Genomic DNA, 16243 nt, shown 5'->3' with positions numbered 1-16243 from the left:
GGTGACCCTCAGGTTAAACCCCAAGCAGTCATCTGTCTCCAATGAGAGAGCAACCCTCTGGTCTAGTAAGACAATCGTGACTTTACCAGAAGATTGGACAAGTTTTGGAAATATAGAATGAATAAAAACAAGAGAGAAAGGTGATAATGAGAGTAAACAGGCAAGAAATATAAAAACTGACAACAAGTGCTTATCCAGGTTCATAAAACTGAAGCAGTAGCTAAAGAAAATCTAGATGCTTTTAGGGATAAGACTGGCAAATTAATAATGGGAAAGAAGTAACCATCAGGGACTTTGAGCAAATATTTTGTATCTGACTGAATATCTGTGGAAGGTGTTAATAGCATTCCAATATTGGTGTAAAACTAGGGGCAGGATCTCTTATGGGATGGTGTTAGCGTCTCTGCCTTTAAATCAAAAGGCCTGAGGTCAAATCTCACCTGACCTAGAGATGTGTAGTAACATCTGTGAACAAGTTGATTAGAAAATATCTAAGAGCATGGCAAAATAAAGGAAGGAATACAACGATCATCATCACTTGAAGAAAATGGAACCAGTCCAACAAATGGAACTAAAGGCTGACGAATTCCTTAGACATGGTGGCCTGCATCCTAGGATTTTATAGAAAGGTTGCAGTACAGAAGGTGGCCATTCAGCCAGTCACTCTGTGTCAGCTGTCAGCTATATCAACACAGTTAGCCCCACTCCCTTCCTTTCACCCTATAATGCTAGATTTTGTCTTTAGAGACTTATCTAATTTTCTTTCAATAGCCCGAAGTGAATCACCACCCACAATCTCTCTGGAAGTGCATTCTAGTGACACACTACATACAAAGACTTTCCTTCATGTCACTTTTGGTTCTGTTGCCATTTTGCTTAAGTTAGTGTCTTTTCATTTCTCTTTTGCCAATGGGAACAGTTTTTCCATATCTACTGGTTCCAGACCCTTCAGAATTTCCATATCTACTGGTTCCAGACCCATCACATCTCCACTCAATGTTCTCTTCTATAAAGAGGTTGGTTCCAGCTTCTCCAGCCTTTCAGTATAGCTGAGGTCCACTATCCCTCGAGTAATTGTCGTCAATCATTCTTGTACCCTTTCTTAATGCCTTCATATCCTTTCCAAAGTGTTATGCCCAAAACGTGAACACATTAATCCCGCTGAGGCTGAACTCACGTTTTATAGATGTTCACCATAAAGTATTTACTCTTGTACTCTTGTCATTAAATCCCATGTTTTATATATTTTTATCAACCACTTTCTCAAACTATGTTGGCACCTTCAACAATTTGTATTGTTGAGCAACCTCTCCTCCTGCACTCTTTTTAGAATTGTATTATTTATTTTACACTGTCTTTCCTTATTCTTTCTGCCAAACTGCATCACTTCATTCTTCTCTGCATTAAATTTCATGTGCCATATGCCTATCTACTCCAGTCCAGAATCTGGTTTCCAGCATCTGCAGTCATTGTTTTTACCTACCTACTCCAGTAGCCTGGGCATATCCTCTTGGCATTTCTCCACCTCACAGTTCACAATACTTCAGTGATCTGCAGATTTTGAAATTGAGCCCCGAAATCCTCAAAGTTTAAGTAGATCATGAAAAGCAGTGGTTCTAATATCAATCCCTGCAGAAATCTATATTTTCCTTCAATCTGCAAAAGACAGGTTCACCGCTAGTTTTAGTTTCCTGGTACTCAGCTAATTTAATATTCATGTGATCATTATCCTCAAGATAGTAACTATTCTGTAAGATTTCCATCATCTCCAGCATGATGCCACTGCCATCTATGTCTATTCCTTTTCACCCCTTTCAATAATCCAAAGATATTGTTCCCTATATGATACCTGTGTCCCTATTTCTAAGTCATCCCTAGCATCCCCTCATTTTCCTTCAGCATATTTGCAAGCACTGCTACCTTCTTCCTTTTCATCATTCAAGGCCCCAAATATTCCTTTTATGTGAAACGCCAATTTACTTTATTTTCCAGTTTAATATACGGTGTTCTCCTCCATGAATGGAGACCAACTTCAGAGTCTTTTATTCATTCATGGGTTGTGAGCATTGCTGGCTAGGCTGGCATTTACTGGGCTTTCCTAATTGCCCAGAGGGTAGTTAAAAGTGACCCACATTGCGTGGATACGTGGATCAGACTGCAAGAATGGGAGCTCTCTTTCCTTTAAGGATATTTGTGAACCATGTGGTTTTTAATGGCAATTGACATGGTCATTCTTTGTCTGGCTTATTTTAATGAATTCCGATTTAAACATCTGCTATAGTAGGAGTCAAATGGTTTTCTCCAGAATACTAGCTGGAATTCTGAATTGCTAATTCAGTGGCATTTGATTTAATTATTATTGTCACATGTACTGAGATACAGTGAAAAGCATTGTTTTGCTTACTATTCAGGCAAATCATACCTTACATAAATACATCTGGGTAAAGAACAGAATGCAGAATATAATGTTGAAGCTACAGAGTAAGTGCAGATAAAGATCAACTTTAATATGTGAAAGGTCTTTCCAAAAGGCTGATAACACTTGGTAAGAAGCTGTTCTTGATCTGTTGTTATTTTCAAACTGTTGTCTCTTTTGCCTGATGGAAGAGAGTGGAAGAAAGTATAACTGGGGTGGGACCGGTATTTGATTATAGATAGAACAATACAGCGCAGAACAGGCCCTTTGGTCCTCGATGTTGTACTGACCTGTGAACTAATCTAAGTCCATCACCCTACACTCTCCCATCATCGTCCATATGTTGTCTGCTTTCCTGGATTGATCTGGACAGATTATTGGTGAACTTTACTCCAAGGAACTTGAAGCTCTCGACATTTCCACCTTAGCACCATTGTTGCAGATGGGAACGTGTCCACACCACTTCCTGAAGCCAATAATCAGCTCCTTTGTTGTGCTGACATGCAGGGATAGATTGTTGCCTTTACATAATGCCATTGAACTCTCTATCTCTTTCCTGTACTGTCTAATCGTTGTTTGAGATCCAACCTGTGATGGTAGTGTCATCAGCAAACATGTAAATGGAGTTAGATCAGAATTTGGCCACACACTTGTGAGTGTAGAAGGAGTATAATGAAGGAGCTGAGCACGCAGCTTTGCAATGCACCGATGTTGAGGATTATTGTGGAGGAGGTGTTGTCGTCTATCCTTATTGATTCCAGTCTATGGGTCAGCAGTTCTCAGATCCAGTTGCAGAGGGTGGACAGAGTCCTAAGTGTTGGAGTTTGGTTAGATTTATGATGTTGACAATGGAGCTAAAGTCAATAAATAAGAGTCTGATTCTTGTTATCCGTATGTTCCAGGGCATACTGAGGCTAGGGAGAAGGCATTTGCTGCAGACCTGTTTAATGTTTAGCATATTGTAGTGGATCATGGCAGCCTGGGAGGCTGGGGTTTATGTGTGCCGTTATTAACCTCTCAAAACCACTGCTATACCTTTGTCTCCCATCACTTTTGTTCACTTTACAAGCTGGTTAGCTAGGTGGGCTTCACAGAATGTTTGGCCCAGGTTTAAAAGACCAATCAGGGAGTCTTGGCTAACAGATGTAAACAGGAGTCTCAGAGCTGGTTCTGAGGAAGCCAGACCAATGTCAAGTACCATGCACCTTGGTGACAGATTACTGGCTTCTCTGGAGTTATTTCCCTGTTGGTTTTGATTTTTATTGTCTAACTTTCCTCCACTCTGCCTTTTCTTTCCTTGGTCTGCTTCAGTGCTTCAATGAGGCTCAATTCAAGCTCAAGAAGCAGAAGCCAGTCCTTTGACACTGCATTTTGCAGCCTTTGTAGCCAACGTTGAGTTAACCTCTGCACCCTCTATAATTTCATATTTCTTTGCTGGTTTGTCTTTTTCCCTCAGTTTCTCTCTATTTCCTTTATTTTGTGCTGAAACAGCAGCTATTTAGGATCCTGCCATTCACACATCCTCTGGACACCTTTTACATTACTGTGCCCATTACTACTCCCTTTGGTTTTTACACTATCATTTAATCTCTCCTGCCTTCTACTGGACCACATACCTTCCCTTTTATTTCTCTCTACTCCCTTCTCCTATTTCACATGCTTAAAATCTGCATATTTAAAGGTTACTCTAAATTAACTTTGAAGTAATTTTCTCAGTTTATCAGTCCAATTGATCAACCCGTTAGGATTTGAGGACAGCCGATATTGCAGGATGTTGAGTTCTAACAAGAGTTTAAGCTGGGACATAACATTACCAATTGCACAACAAAAACATATATTAGTGACAAGGATCGAGTATGATCTGGATCAGGCAGGGCAGACAGCAAGCCGAGCTGCTCTTTGGCTCTTTGTTTTTCGGTTCTTGGGATCAAGTCTTCTCACCATCTGAAACTCTCTGAGAATGCTTGACTGAAGTCTTCCGTCAGTCATTGTTCTCTGTGAACTGAAATAGTAACCTCCCTCAGTCTCTTACTTCGTACTCCTTTTCATGGATGAACCATTTACTTCGAACTTAGAATTCCAAGAGTGTGGAAACAGGCTCTTAAGCCCAACAACTCCACCCCGACCCTCCGAAACGTATCCCACCCAAACCCATTTCCCTACCCTATCACTCTAATCTACACAGGTCTGAACACTATGGGCAATTTAGCATGGCCAATCCACTTGAGCTGCACATCTTTGAACTGTGGGAGGAAACCGGAGCACCTGGAGGAAACCCACGCAGACACTGGGAGAATGCGCAAACTCCAGACAGACAGTCGCCTGAGGCTGGAATCGAAGCCAGATGCCTGGCATTGTGAGACAGCAATGCTAACCACTGGGCCACCCGTGCTGCCCTGGTGTAAGGGCCTTTTGATCCTATAAAGATTTAATTTAATTCAAAATACTATTGTGTATCTGGTTCTTTGCCAAAACTTTGGGTTAAATACCCTGTCCATGGTGTCAATCTACACTCCATTATTCTTGGACTTTCACAAGAAATATCACCAAATATGTAACATTGTTGTAAGTGAGATTGGACTTTAAGAATGCTCCAGGGGTAATACAAAGCAGCTAATGCCATTAGGAATTGAAATAACTCTCCAGACACCATATCCCATCACCAATCACCCTTTATTTCCAAATGCAAAGCCTTTGACAATAGCCTTTGAATGCCTCTCACTAAGTCAAGCATTCAGTGGGCAGCATATCCCTGACATTCATCCTTTTATGTTGGCCAGGACTCCCTGATTGGACCAGATTAGCAGCGCCAATCAGAGAACTCATATTCTATGATGTCCAGCTGGCTGCCCTCAATTCCAGTCACTACAAGAATATAGATTTGAGTGCTGCTTTTCCTTATTATGTAAACAAAAAGTCCTGCTTTTTACCACAGGTGAGTTGATAATGAAGAAAAGAAACATTCATTTGTTTGCAAGAGTACTTCAGGATTTTGTTTTAAAAATGCAGATGTTCAGGGATTGGGGTCTTGTGTCTCAATGATATTGTTGCTGTTTTGTGCCAGGAGGCCTGGGTTCAAATCCCACACAGATGTGTAATAATAACTTTAGCAGGTTGATTAAAAGTGCTGAATTGTTCTAGTAAAGAAAATTGGTTAACAAGGGGAAAGAGTCTAAAAGGGTGGTGCTGGAAAACCACAGTAGGACAGGCAGCATCTGAGGTGCAGATTGGACTTTATATTGAAATATGAAGTGCAAATAAACAGTCAAGGAAGACAGACTGACTCCCACTTTGGAAAGGATGATTGGGAATGTAACCTTATAATTTCATCTTTTCCTGATCCTGCCTTAAACTGTCCCTTTCCCAGACTACCGCTGTCAGCCATTCATTCCTTTATCAGCCAGTTACTTTCTTGCTCCTTTCTTATCAGGCTGATCTACTGGGCTGTTACATGCTACAGACAAACATAATGCTATCTCAACAAGCACCTTTATTAAGTAAGGTCAAATGAAAAGCACAGTCCAGCTTTTGTACTACTTGTTACCTCTTCCAGCTATGTTTTTATTTGTTCAAACTTAACCAACCTTCTCAGAGAATGATTTCTTTAGCCTCACTTCAATGACAGTGAAACCTTAAGCAACTCCCACTGAAAATGAACGTTAAGACACAGTGCATTTAAGCAGTAACCCAATCCTTTACCTATTTTAAGTTATATTTATGTAAATTACAAGTGGATTTCTAGTTTTTCTCAGTTTTTGATGGTGTCATTAACATAAAGTGTTCATTCTGTTCCTCTCCAAAAATGCTGCTTGGCTTGTTGGTATTTTCCAGCAACTTCTAATTTTATGTCAGGTTGGCCATGATCCTATTAGTCATAAAGTCATAGAGTTGTACAGCGCAGAAACAGACCTTTCAGTCCAACTTGTCCATGCCGATGAGATATCCTAAATTAATCTTGTTCCATTTGCCAGGACTTGGCCCATATCCCTCTAAGCCCTTCTTATTCATATACCCATCCAGATGCCTCTTAATTGTTGTAATTGTATCAGCCTCCACAACTTCCTCTGGCAGCTCATTCCTGCTATTGAATGACAGAGGAGACTTTAGGGGCTATATAGTCAACTGGTTTTCTTATTTCTTACGTTTCAGGTTCCAGGGTTACTTGCCCAGATTTCCGTGAAACCTGTGCTGAAGTTAGAGGGAGTGCAGTTAACAGTGGACATATAAACAATACAGATTAGGAGCAGAAGGAGGGTATTTGGCTTCTCAAACACTTCTTTACACAATTATTAAATGGAAATCAGGAACTTGGTCCCTTAAAAAGTTGTCGATGCAGGGAACTTGAATGTTTCTAAAATAAGGTTGACAGATATTTGTTGAATAAGGGTACCAAGACAGGTTAACTGAATAAAGAAACAGATCAACATGACCTAATTGATTGAGCGAAGAATAGGCTGGAGGCTCTTCTTTCTAAGTTCTTAAATATTCCTTGTGTCTGCCATATTGAGAGGAGTCTACATTATCAGAAGGGCTACGGTCGAGCTAATGACTCCAGTGGAAACACAAGTAGTCGCAGGCATGTGTAAATGTATTCCCATCTCTGTTCCAGGTCCGATATCTGTCCGGCTGGTGAATGGGACCAACATGTGTTCTGGGAGGGTTGAAGTCTATCGTAACTCCATCTGGGGAACCATCTGTGACAATGGCTGGAATTTAAATGCAGCAAGCGTGGTCTGCAGAGTGTTGAACTGTGGGAAGTCTTTGTCCATAACAAGAAGTGCTTACTATGGAGAGGGGAGTGGAGTCATCTTGTTAGATAATGTGAATTGTACTGGGACAGAGCCTGCCCTCGATCAATGCTCTGCCAACCCAAAGGTGGGATATAATTGCACACACAAGGAGGATGCTGGAGTCATCTGTTCAGGTAAGCAAAACAGATTCCTGTTCCTTTGCACATTTGTTCTCAAACTTAATTCAAAATCTAGCTTACTAGTTTTCGAGGTGGTAAAAACAATGACTGCAGATGCTGGAAAGCAACTACTGGATTAGTGGTGCTGGAAGAGCACAGCAGTTCAGACAGCATCCAACGAGCAGCGATATCGGCGTTTCGGGCAAAAGCCCTTCTTCAGGAATCATAGTTTTCTAGCCTAGCCTTCTGATTGGTAACGGAAACCTCTTGTTTCTACAGCAAGGCATCTGCACTACTGCTCCCCATCCCTTGATTACTAGTACAGGCCTCTGGGTTACTAGCTCAGGACACTGGATTTCTTGGCCAGGCATCTGGGTTACTGGTCTGGGCTCTAGGTTACCAGTCCAGCCTTCTTATTCATTAGTTCAGGCCTCTGGATTACAAAATCTCTGCGTTACTAATTTTGTAGATAGATTCAGTTTGCTTTAAGATTTCTGGTGGGTTTATTTAAAGTTGAACTAACTCAGTCATCACAGAATAATCTGTAGTTATTGTCTGTGTCCAGAAGGCTGCAATGCAGAGTGACCATGGCTGCTAGTCAGGCATCAGACATCTCAGTGCAGGCTGATCTACATGTTAAACGAATACCTTTCTTAAAGCATTAATACTCACAACCTTTTCTTCCCCCATAATATAACTCTTGTATGCTACAAGAGAAAATGCATGAACATAGGATAATAGCAAAATTACTTACACAAAGATAGGGACTGTAAACTTTGCAAAGTTAGAAATCACACAACACCAGGTTATAGTCCAACAGGTTTAATTGGAAATACACTAGCTTTCGGAGCGACGCTCCTTCATCAGGTGATAGTGGAGGGCTCAATCGTAACACAGAATTTATAGCAAAAATTTGCAGTGTGATGTAACTGAAATTGTACATTGAAAAATTGATTGTCTGTTAAGCCTTTCATCTGTTAGAATACAGTGATTGTTTCACTTCTTTCATGTGTAAATCACAAAACCTTTTTTTAAAAGTTGCATTCTCAGTTTAGCTATTAACAATGGTGATAGCTAGACAATATTTTGAAGGTGTTGGCCCCCTGTGTTCTCTGTCTATGACCTGATGTTTAAAATGATTCTAACCTAAAAAGTGAGATAACAGAGTTTTATCTAAATATCAGGTCATAGACAGAGAACACAGGGGGCCAACACCTTCAACACATTGTCTAGCTATCACCATTGTTAACAGCTAACCCAAGAATGCAACTTTTAAAAAACGGTTTTGTGATTAACACATGAAAGAAGTGAAATTGTCACTGTATTCGAACAGATGAAAGGCTTAACAGACAGTCAATCTTTCAATGTATAATTTCAGTTACATCACACTGCAAATTTTTACGATAAATTCTGTGTTACGATCGAGCCCTCCACTATCATCTGATGAGGGAGTGTCGCTCCGAAAGCTAGTGTGCTTCCAATTAAACCTGTTGGACTATTACCTGGTGTAGTGTGATGTTCAACTTTGTACACCCCAGTCCAACACCGGCATCTCCAAATCACGTAAACTTTGCATATAGTGATAATGATTGTACAGAGGTCTAAGAGTACCTATATTCATTTATTGATTTGACCACTCTTCTGGATTTTCTTCTGGTGTAATCTTCTGGATGTAGATTTGACTATTAGCTGCTCCTGATTTTTCGGTGTGTTGCCAATATATTACTTGGTTGTTGTCCTGGTGTTCCATAATTATAAGTGTAACATAACTGAGTAATTTGGATTTTGTTTCTTGAAGATAAATCATGGGTATACTTACAACTAAACGATTACACATAATAGAGTTATCTCCAGTCTGTGTCCAGGGTGTGACAATGCAGAGTAGTTATGGCTTCTAGTAGTATGATGACATTCAGGTACAGGTTCATCTGAATGTTGGGTTTCATAAAAGGATATTATTCCTATACTATGGCTTTAGGAGTTGTAGTTTGTCTTTTTTTTGAAGAGAGGTTTTAAGTCAAGGGTGTTGAACTGTCTCTTTGAAGAACATAGAACATAGAGCAGTACAACACACTACAGGCCCTTCGGCCCTTTATGTTGTGTTGAACTTTTATCCTACTCTAAGATCAAACTAACCTACATATTACTACCTAACTAACCTACACTTTACTATCATCCATCTGCCCATCCACGAGTCGCTTAAATGTCCCTAATGTATTAGACTCTACAACCACCACTGGTAGTGCATTCCACACACCCACCACTCTCTGTGTGAAGAACTGACCTCTGACTTCATCCCTAAACCTTCCTCCAATTTCCTTAAAATTATGCCCCCTCATGATAGCCATTTCTTCCCTCTGAAAAAGTCTCTGCCTATCTGCGCTATCTATACCCCTCACCATCTTGTACACCTCTATCCAGTCACCTCTCATTCTTCTTCACTCCAATGAGAAAAGCCCCAGCTCCTTCAATCTTTCTTCATAAGACACACCCTCCAGTCCAGGCAGCATCCTGCTAAATCTCCTCTGCACCCTCTCTAAAGCTTCCACATCCTTTTTATAATGAGGAGACCAGAACTGAACACAATATTCCAAGTGTGGTCTAACCAGGGCTCTATAGAGCTGCAGTATAACCTTTCAGCTCTTAAAGTCAATCCCCTGCTAATGAAAGCCAACACAACATAAACCTTTTTAACAACTTTATCAACTTGGGTGGCAACTTTGATGGATCTATGGACGTGGACCACGAGATCCTTCTGTTCTTCCAAACTGTCAAGAGTCCTGCCTTTAATCCTATAATCTGTATTCAAATTCAACCTTCCAAAGTGAATGATTTCACACTTTTCTAGGTTGAACCCCATCTGCCATTTATCAGCCCAGTTCTGCATCCTGTCAATGTCGCATTGCAACCGACAATGATCCACAATTCCACCAACCTTTGTGTCATCGGCAAACTTACTAACCTACCCTTCCACCTCCTCATTCAAGTCATTTATAAAAATCACAAAGAGCTGACATCCCAGAACAGATCCTGCAGGACACAACCGGTCACTGAGCTCCAGGCTGAATACTTTCCATCTGCCACCCTTTGTCTTCCATGGGCCAGCCAATTCTGTATCCAGACAGCCAAATTTCCCTGTATGCCATGACTCCTTACTTTCTTAATGAGCCTACCATAGGGAACCTTATCAAACGCCGTGCTAAAATCTGTATGCATAACATCACTGCTCTACCTTCATCAATGTGTTTTGTCACATTCTCAAAAAATTCAGTGAGGTTTGTGAGGCATGACCTGCCCCTCACAAAACCATGCTGACTATCTCTAATTAAACTATGGTTTTCCACATAATCATAAATCCTGTCTGTCAGAATCCTCTCCATTAATTTGCCTACTACCGATGTAAGACTGACTGGTCTGTAATTCCCAGGGTTATCCCTTTTCCCTTTCTTGCCACACTCCAGTCACTACTGTCACTACTCCAGTGGACAGTGAGGATGCAAAGATCATCACCAAAGGCATAGCAATCTCTTCCTTCGCTTCCTGTAGCAACCTTGGGTGGATCCCATCTGGCCCAGTGACTTATCTTATTCTCATGTTTTTCCTAATTTCCAGCACATCTCCATTCTCAACATCAACCTGTTCGAGGGTATCAGCCTGTTTCATGCTGTCCTCACAAACAACAGGGTCCCTTTCACGAGTGAATACTGAGGCAAAGTATTCATTAAGGACCTCCCCTACTTCCTCCGACTCCAGGCAGAGGTTCCCTCCACTATCCCTAGTTAGTCCGACCTACACTCTGGCCATCCTCTTGTTTGTAACCTTAACATAGGACACCTTGGGGTTTTCCTTAAATATATTCGCCAAGGCTTTTCCATGCCCCCTTCTAGCTCTCCTAAATCCATTCTTCAGTTCTTTCCTGGCAATCTTGTAACGCTGTAAAGCCCAGACTGATCCTTGATTCCTCATCCTTAAGTAAACTTGCTCCTTCCTCTTGACGAGATGTTCTACTTCTCCTGTCATCCAAGGTTCCTTCACTCTACTATCCCTTTGTTGCCTCAGTGGAACAAACCTATCCAGCACTTGCAGCAACCTCCATATTACTATTGTGCATTTCCCTGAGAATATCTGTTCCCAATTTATGCTGCACGGTTCCTGCCTAATGGCATCATAATTCCCCCTCCCCCCAATTAAATACTTTCTCCCATACACTCTGCTCCTTTTCCCACTCCATGGTGATCGTAAAGGTTGGGTAGTTGTGATCACTATCAACAAAATGCTCTCCCACTGAGAGATCTGACACCTGACCTGGTTCATTGCCAAGCACCAAATCCAATATGGCCTCCCCTCCAGTCAGCCTATCTATATATTGAGGCAGAAATCCTTCTTGGACACACCTAACAAAATCTGCTCCATCCAAACTATTTGCACTAAGGACGTTCCAATCAGTATAAGGGAAGTTGAAGTCACACATGACAACAACCCTGTTACTTCTGCACCTTTCCAAAATCCGCCTTCCAATCAGCCCCTCCATATCTCTGTTGCTATTGGGGGGTCTATAGAAAGCTCCCAATAAAGTGACTGTTCCTTTCCTGTTTCTGACTTCCACCCAGACTGACTCTGTAGGCAATAAACTCTTTTTCTACAGCTGTGATACTATCCCTGATTAGCAATGCCAGTTCACCACCTCTTTTATCTCCCTCCCTATTCCTTTTGAAACATCTAAACCCTGGAACATCCAACCATTCCTGTCATTCAAGTCTCCATAATGGCCACAACATCATAGCTCCAAGTTCTGATCCATGCTCCAAGTTCTTCAACCTTATACCTGACACTTCTTGCATTAAAATAGACATACTTTAACCATCACACTGACTTCCTCACAGACTCTTTGTACACTGTATCTGCCCGTTCACCAGCTTCCCCATCCTCTGGTCCATAGCTCCTGTTCGCACCCCCCTGCCAATCTAGTATAAACCCTTACGAAGAGCTCTCGCAAACCTCCCAACCTGAGTATTGGTGCCCCTCCAGTTCAGATACAAGCCGTCCTCCTTGTAGAGGTCCCACCTTCCCCAGAAGGTATCCCAATGATCCACATATCTGAAGCCCTTCCCTCCTGCACCAGCTCTGCAGCTATGTGTTCAGCTGCACTCGCTCTTTGTTCCTAGCCTCACTAGCTTTCAGTTTGTTGGAGTTTTGAAGTTGGTTGTGAAAGCTGCCATACATTTCTTAACCACAACCAAAAGTTGGAGTTCTCTCTCACTGCCAGAATTTTCTCTTGATGTTCTTTCCTCCTGGGCAGGAGAACCACCTCATATGAGACAATCATTTTACTGAATTTGCCTTTGCCAAGGGTATGTTTAAGGAACAATTGCTATTTAGTAGTTAAACAAACTGTTATTCTGTTCAATTTTCCCCGTAGAGTAAAAGTTATACCAATTGTTCTTTCTTTTGTTTGTATGTTAGTTGTGTAAGAATAAAATGTGTTTTGTCTATAAACTAGTAGTGTGACCACTTGAATCACATCTGGAACACAACACCTTACACTTACCTTTAAATAAGTTGAAGTTTAGGATGTAGGTAATCTCCTTGAGGGGGTTTGATCTGGTCCATAACACTCCTAAAGTAATAAACATGCTAACATAGTACTCCAAGCATCTCCTTTACTAGTTTGTGCCTCAGGGTAGCTGCTTCAAATCTCTGTCCAGCTAATTCAGGCCTCTGGGTTACTAGTTTCAGCCTCTTAAGTATGAGTCCAAGCATCTAGTTTACTCATCTAGATCTCTGGTTTACAATATTAGGCTTCAGAATTACTCATTCACGTCTCTAGATTACCTGTTCCAGTATTTGGATTACCAGCTCAGGTCACTGAGTATTACCAGAGCAGATCCCTGGGTTACTAGCCTACACCTCTGGGCTTCTCGTCCATTCATACAGATTACTTGTTTTGGCCTTTATATGGCTAGTTTAGACTGCTGGATTACGAGACGAGGCCTCTGGGTCACTAATTCTGACCTTTGGGCTACGAATAGACATAGTATCTGCAAACTGTTCACATAATTTAACCTCTTCAGCCTCATCAATCCAGTGCTGCTGATATATGGAGAAATAAACAAGAGGTCTGGGTTAATAACTCAGAGGCCTGAAATTTTATTTTATGTATTGATAAAATATGGGTGTCCCTAGCTATGCTAGCATTTATTTCCCATCACTAATTGCCGGAGGGCAGTTAAGAGTCAACCACATTGCTGTGGATCTGAAGTCACATGTACCACAGACCAGGTAAGGATGGCAGATTCCCTTTCCCAAAGGACATTAGTGAACATGATGGGTTTTGCTGGTGGATTCCCTTTGATATGTCCCAGAGGCTGGTCTAGTAAACCAGAGAAAGGGATGGTTAACCCTGGGTTAACCAGGCTAGTAACTGAATCCAGAATTTTGAACCTCTGGATTCCTTTCTCATGCCTCTGGGTTATTAGTTCAGATTCTTGAGTTCCTCACCAAGGCCACTGGATTACTAATCTTAACCTTGCGTTCCTTAGTCAGGCCTCTGAGTTACAGGACTGGGTTCTAAATTACAACACCAGGCTCTGGATTACTAGTTCAGACTTAATCCATACTTTATTAGTCTATCCACTCAGAACCAGAGGTTACCGGACCAGGCCCCTGGGTTGATCATCCAGATTTCTGGGTTTCCAGTCAAGACCTTTGAATCCCTTAGCCAGGCCACTGGGTTACTATTTCCGGTCTTTGATTTACCCAAGGTTCTGACTTATAATACAGGATATTTGGCTACTAATCTAGTACCGTGGATGAACCATATATTTCTCTGGATTACTATACTTGGATTATAGTCTGGGTTATATTCCAGGTCTTTGATTTATTAATCCCGACCTCTGGTTTATTTGGCCATATTTTGACTTTGAGAGCTGTACATCAGATGCACTGGACTGATACTGAAGGTGAAGAGGTTAGATTTTGAGGACAGTTTGCAGATACTTTAGCGTATAAAGGGTTAAACTTGGGTTTAATTTAGGTAAGGTAAAGATAGAATCTGTTAGGTTTAGTGGGGGAATCCATAGAATTAAAGCCAGTATATACAGGGATAACTTCAGGAAGGAAGGAAACTTTCTTTCCAGAAAAGAACGATTTGGTGCTGGGGGTCAGTTGGCAATTTCAAAGCTGATTGACAGACGTTTCTTGCTTAAGGGCTTCAAATAGAGATAAGATAAAGATTTACCGTGATCCAGTTGAATGTCAAGACATGTAGAAGGGTTGAATGGTCTCCTCTGTGCTAACTAGTTTTGGAAGCAGGTGAACACCTGGGCTAAAATGTTTAACCAATGACTCCAATGAAAGCTGAGATAATTCCAGACCGGTTCAACTATGTTCACAACTCTATTCCAGGTCCAGTACCTGTACGGCTGGTGAATGGGCCTAATGTGTGCTCCGGGAGAGTTGAGGTCTATCATAACTTTGAGTGGGGGACTATCTGTGACAATGGCTGGAATGAAAATGCACCAAGTGTGGTTTGCAGAGTGTTGAATTGTGGATCGGCTTTGTCAGCACCAGGAGGAACCTACTACGGAAATGGATCCGGGGCTATCTGGATGGATAATGTGAGATGTAACGGGAATGAGTCTGCCCTCGATCAGTGTTCTGCCAACCCACAGGTTGGGAGTAACTGCACACACAGAAATGACATTGGAGTTGTCTGCTCAGGTGAGTGGGTTCCCATCACAAGGGAGTAGAGATTCCTGATTGGATGAGTAGGGCTGTCTGGTCAATGACTTCTTTGGCCAAATCTAACAATGTTCTGCCTGGTCCAGTAACAGATGAATGAATGATCAGTGTCTTGAGCAATTCTGTATGATGCTGAACCAAGCACATACAGTAGGGAAGTCCTACACTCTGTGGCGCATGGTCATTATCCTGTTCTGCCTCGGTGTCTTAAAAGCAGGCTAATGTGAGAGGGCGTCCTGATTCATCAGGGCCTGTGCCTCAGTATCAGTTGTTGGCAGCATTACTGCCAGATTAGGCAGCATGCCATTCCCATTCTGGGAGTGACAATGCAAGTGATCATCCATAAAATCCCCCCAAAAATTAACCAGGTCCCATCTCTGTTGCAGGTCCTGTATCCGTACGACTGGTGAATGGAACCAACATGTGCTCTGGGAGAGTTGAAGTATACCGTAACTCTTTTTGGGGAACCATCTGTGACAATAGCTGGGATAAAAACGAGTCAGATGTGGTCTGCAGAATGTTGAACTGTGGGACGGCTGTGTCAGCACCAGGAGGCTCTCAATATGGAGCGGGAACTGGAAACATCTGGTTGGATAGTGTGAATTGTAGTGGGACAGAGACTGCCCTTGATCAGTGCCCTGCCAATCCACAGGTGGGGATTAACTGCACACACAGTAGGGATGCTGCAGTTATCTGTTCAGGTAAATCCATTGAACCTGCTCCTATGTGTTAGTTTGCAGACTGATCTGAATTGAAGTTCCTGTTTTAACATTTCTTCTGGCATCTACGTTATGTGTCCAATTATATATATCAGTCTTGAAGATGCTGCAGTGGAGATTCTGCAGTGCAGAATATACTGAGGTCTAAGAGAGTCAAATATTGAATAATTGCAGAGAAATTTAGAATGATACAGGAAACCAAGTTGCATTTGAAATGATACAGATTTGTTAGGCGAGGCACATGGAAAGTATTTCCTTGAGGTGGAGGGGTGAGAGGGTAGAGACTTCCAGAACAAGAAGAAGAATCCTTAAAATTAGAATGATACAGCCAAGAAGCACCAGCTCACAGAAAGAACAGTGGAAATCTGCAAGTGTCCCCACCCAAAAAATGCTGGGCTCATCAGTTGGTGGCTGACTGGTTTTATCCTATTTCTAACTGTGTATATGTTATCTGTGCTA

The 16243-nt window shown here is 41.7% G+C and overlaps 1 protein-coding gene across 1 annotated transcript in view; it reads left to right on the top strand.

Annotated features, from left to right (window-relative positions):
• LOC140485458 (scavenger receptor cysteine-rich type 1 protein M160-like) overlaps positions 1-16243 on the top strand; it is a 96546-nt gene that overhangs the window by 4810 nt on the left and 75493 nt on the right. The window contains exons 4-6 of the mRNA XM_072583661.1: positions 7026-7340; positions 14730-15044; positions 15452-15766. Of these exons, the coding sequence (XP_072439762.1) occupies positions 7026-7340; positions 14730-15044; positions 15452-15766 (945 nt within the window). The remainder of the gene's footprint in view (positions 1-7025; positions 7341-14729; positions 15045-15451; positions 15767-16243) is intronic.

Source organism: Chiloscyllium punctatum, chromosome 14, assembly GCF_047496795.1.
Source record: "Chiloscyllium punctatum isolate Juve2018m chromosome 14, sChiPun1.3, whole genome shotgun sequence".
NCBI classification, from domain to species: Eukaryota; Metazoa; Chordata; class Chondrichthyes; order Orectolobiformes; family Hemiscylliidae; genus Chiloscyllium; species Chiloscyllium punctatum.
Note: the sequence above shows the minus strand (reverse complement) of the source record. Positions and strands in the feature narration are given on the sequence as shown.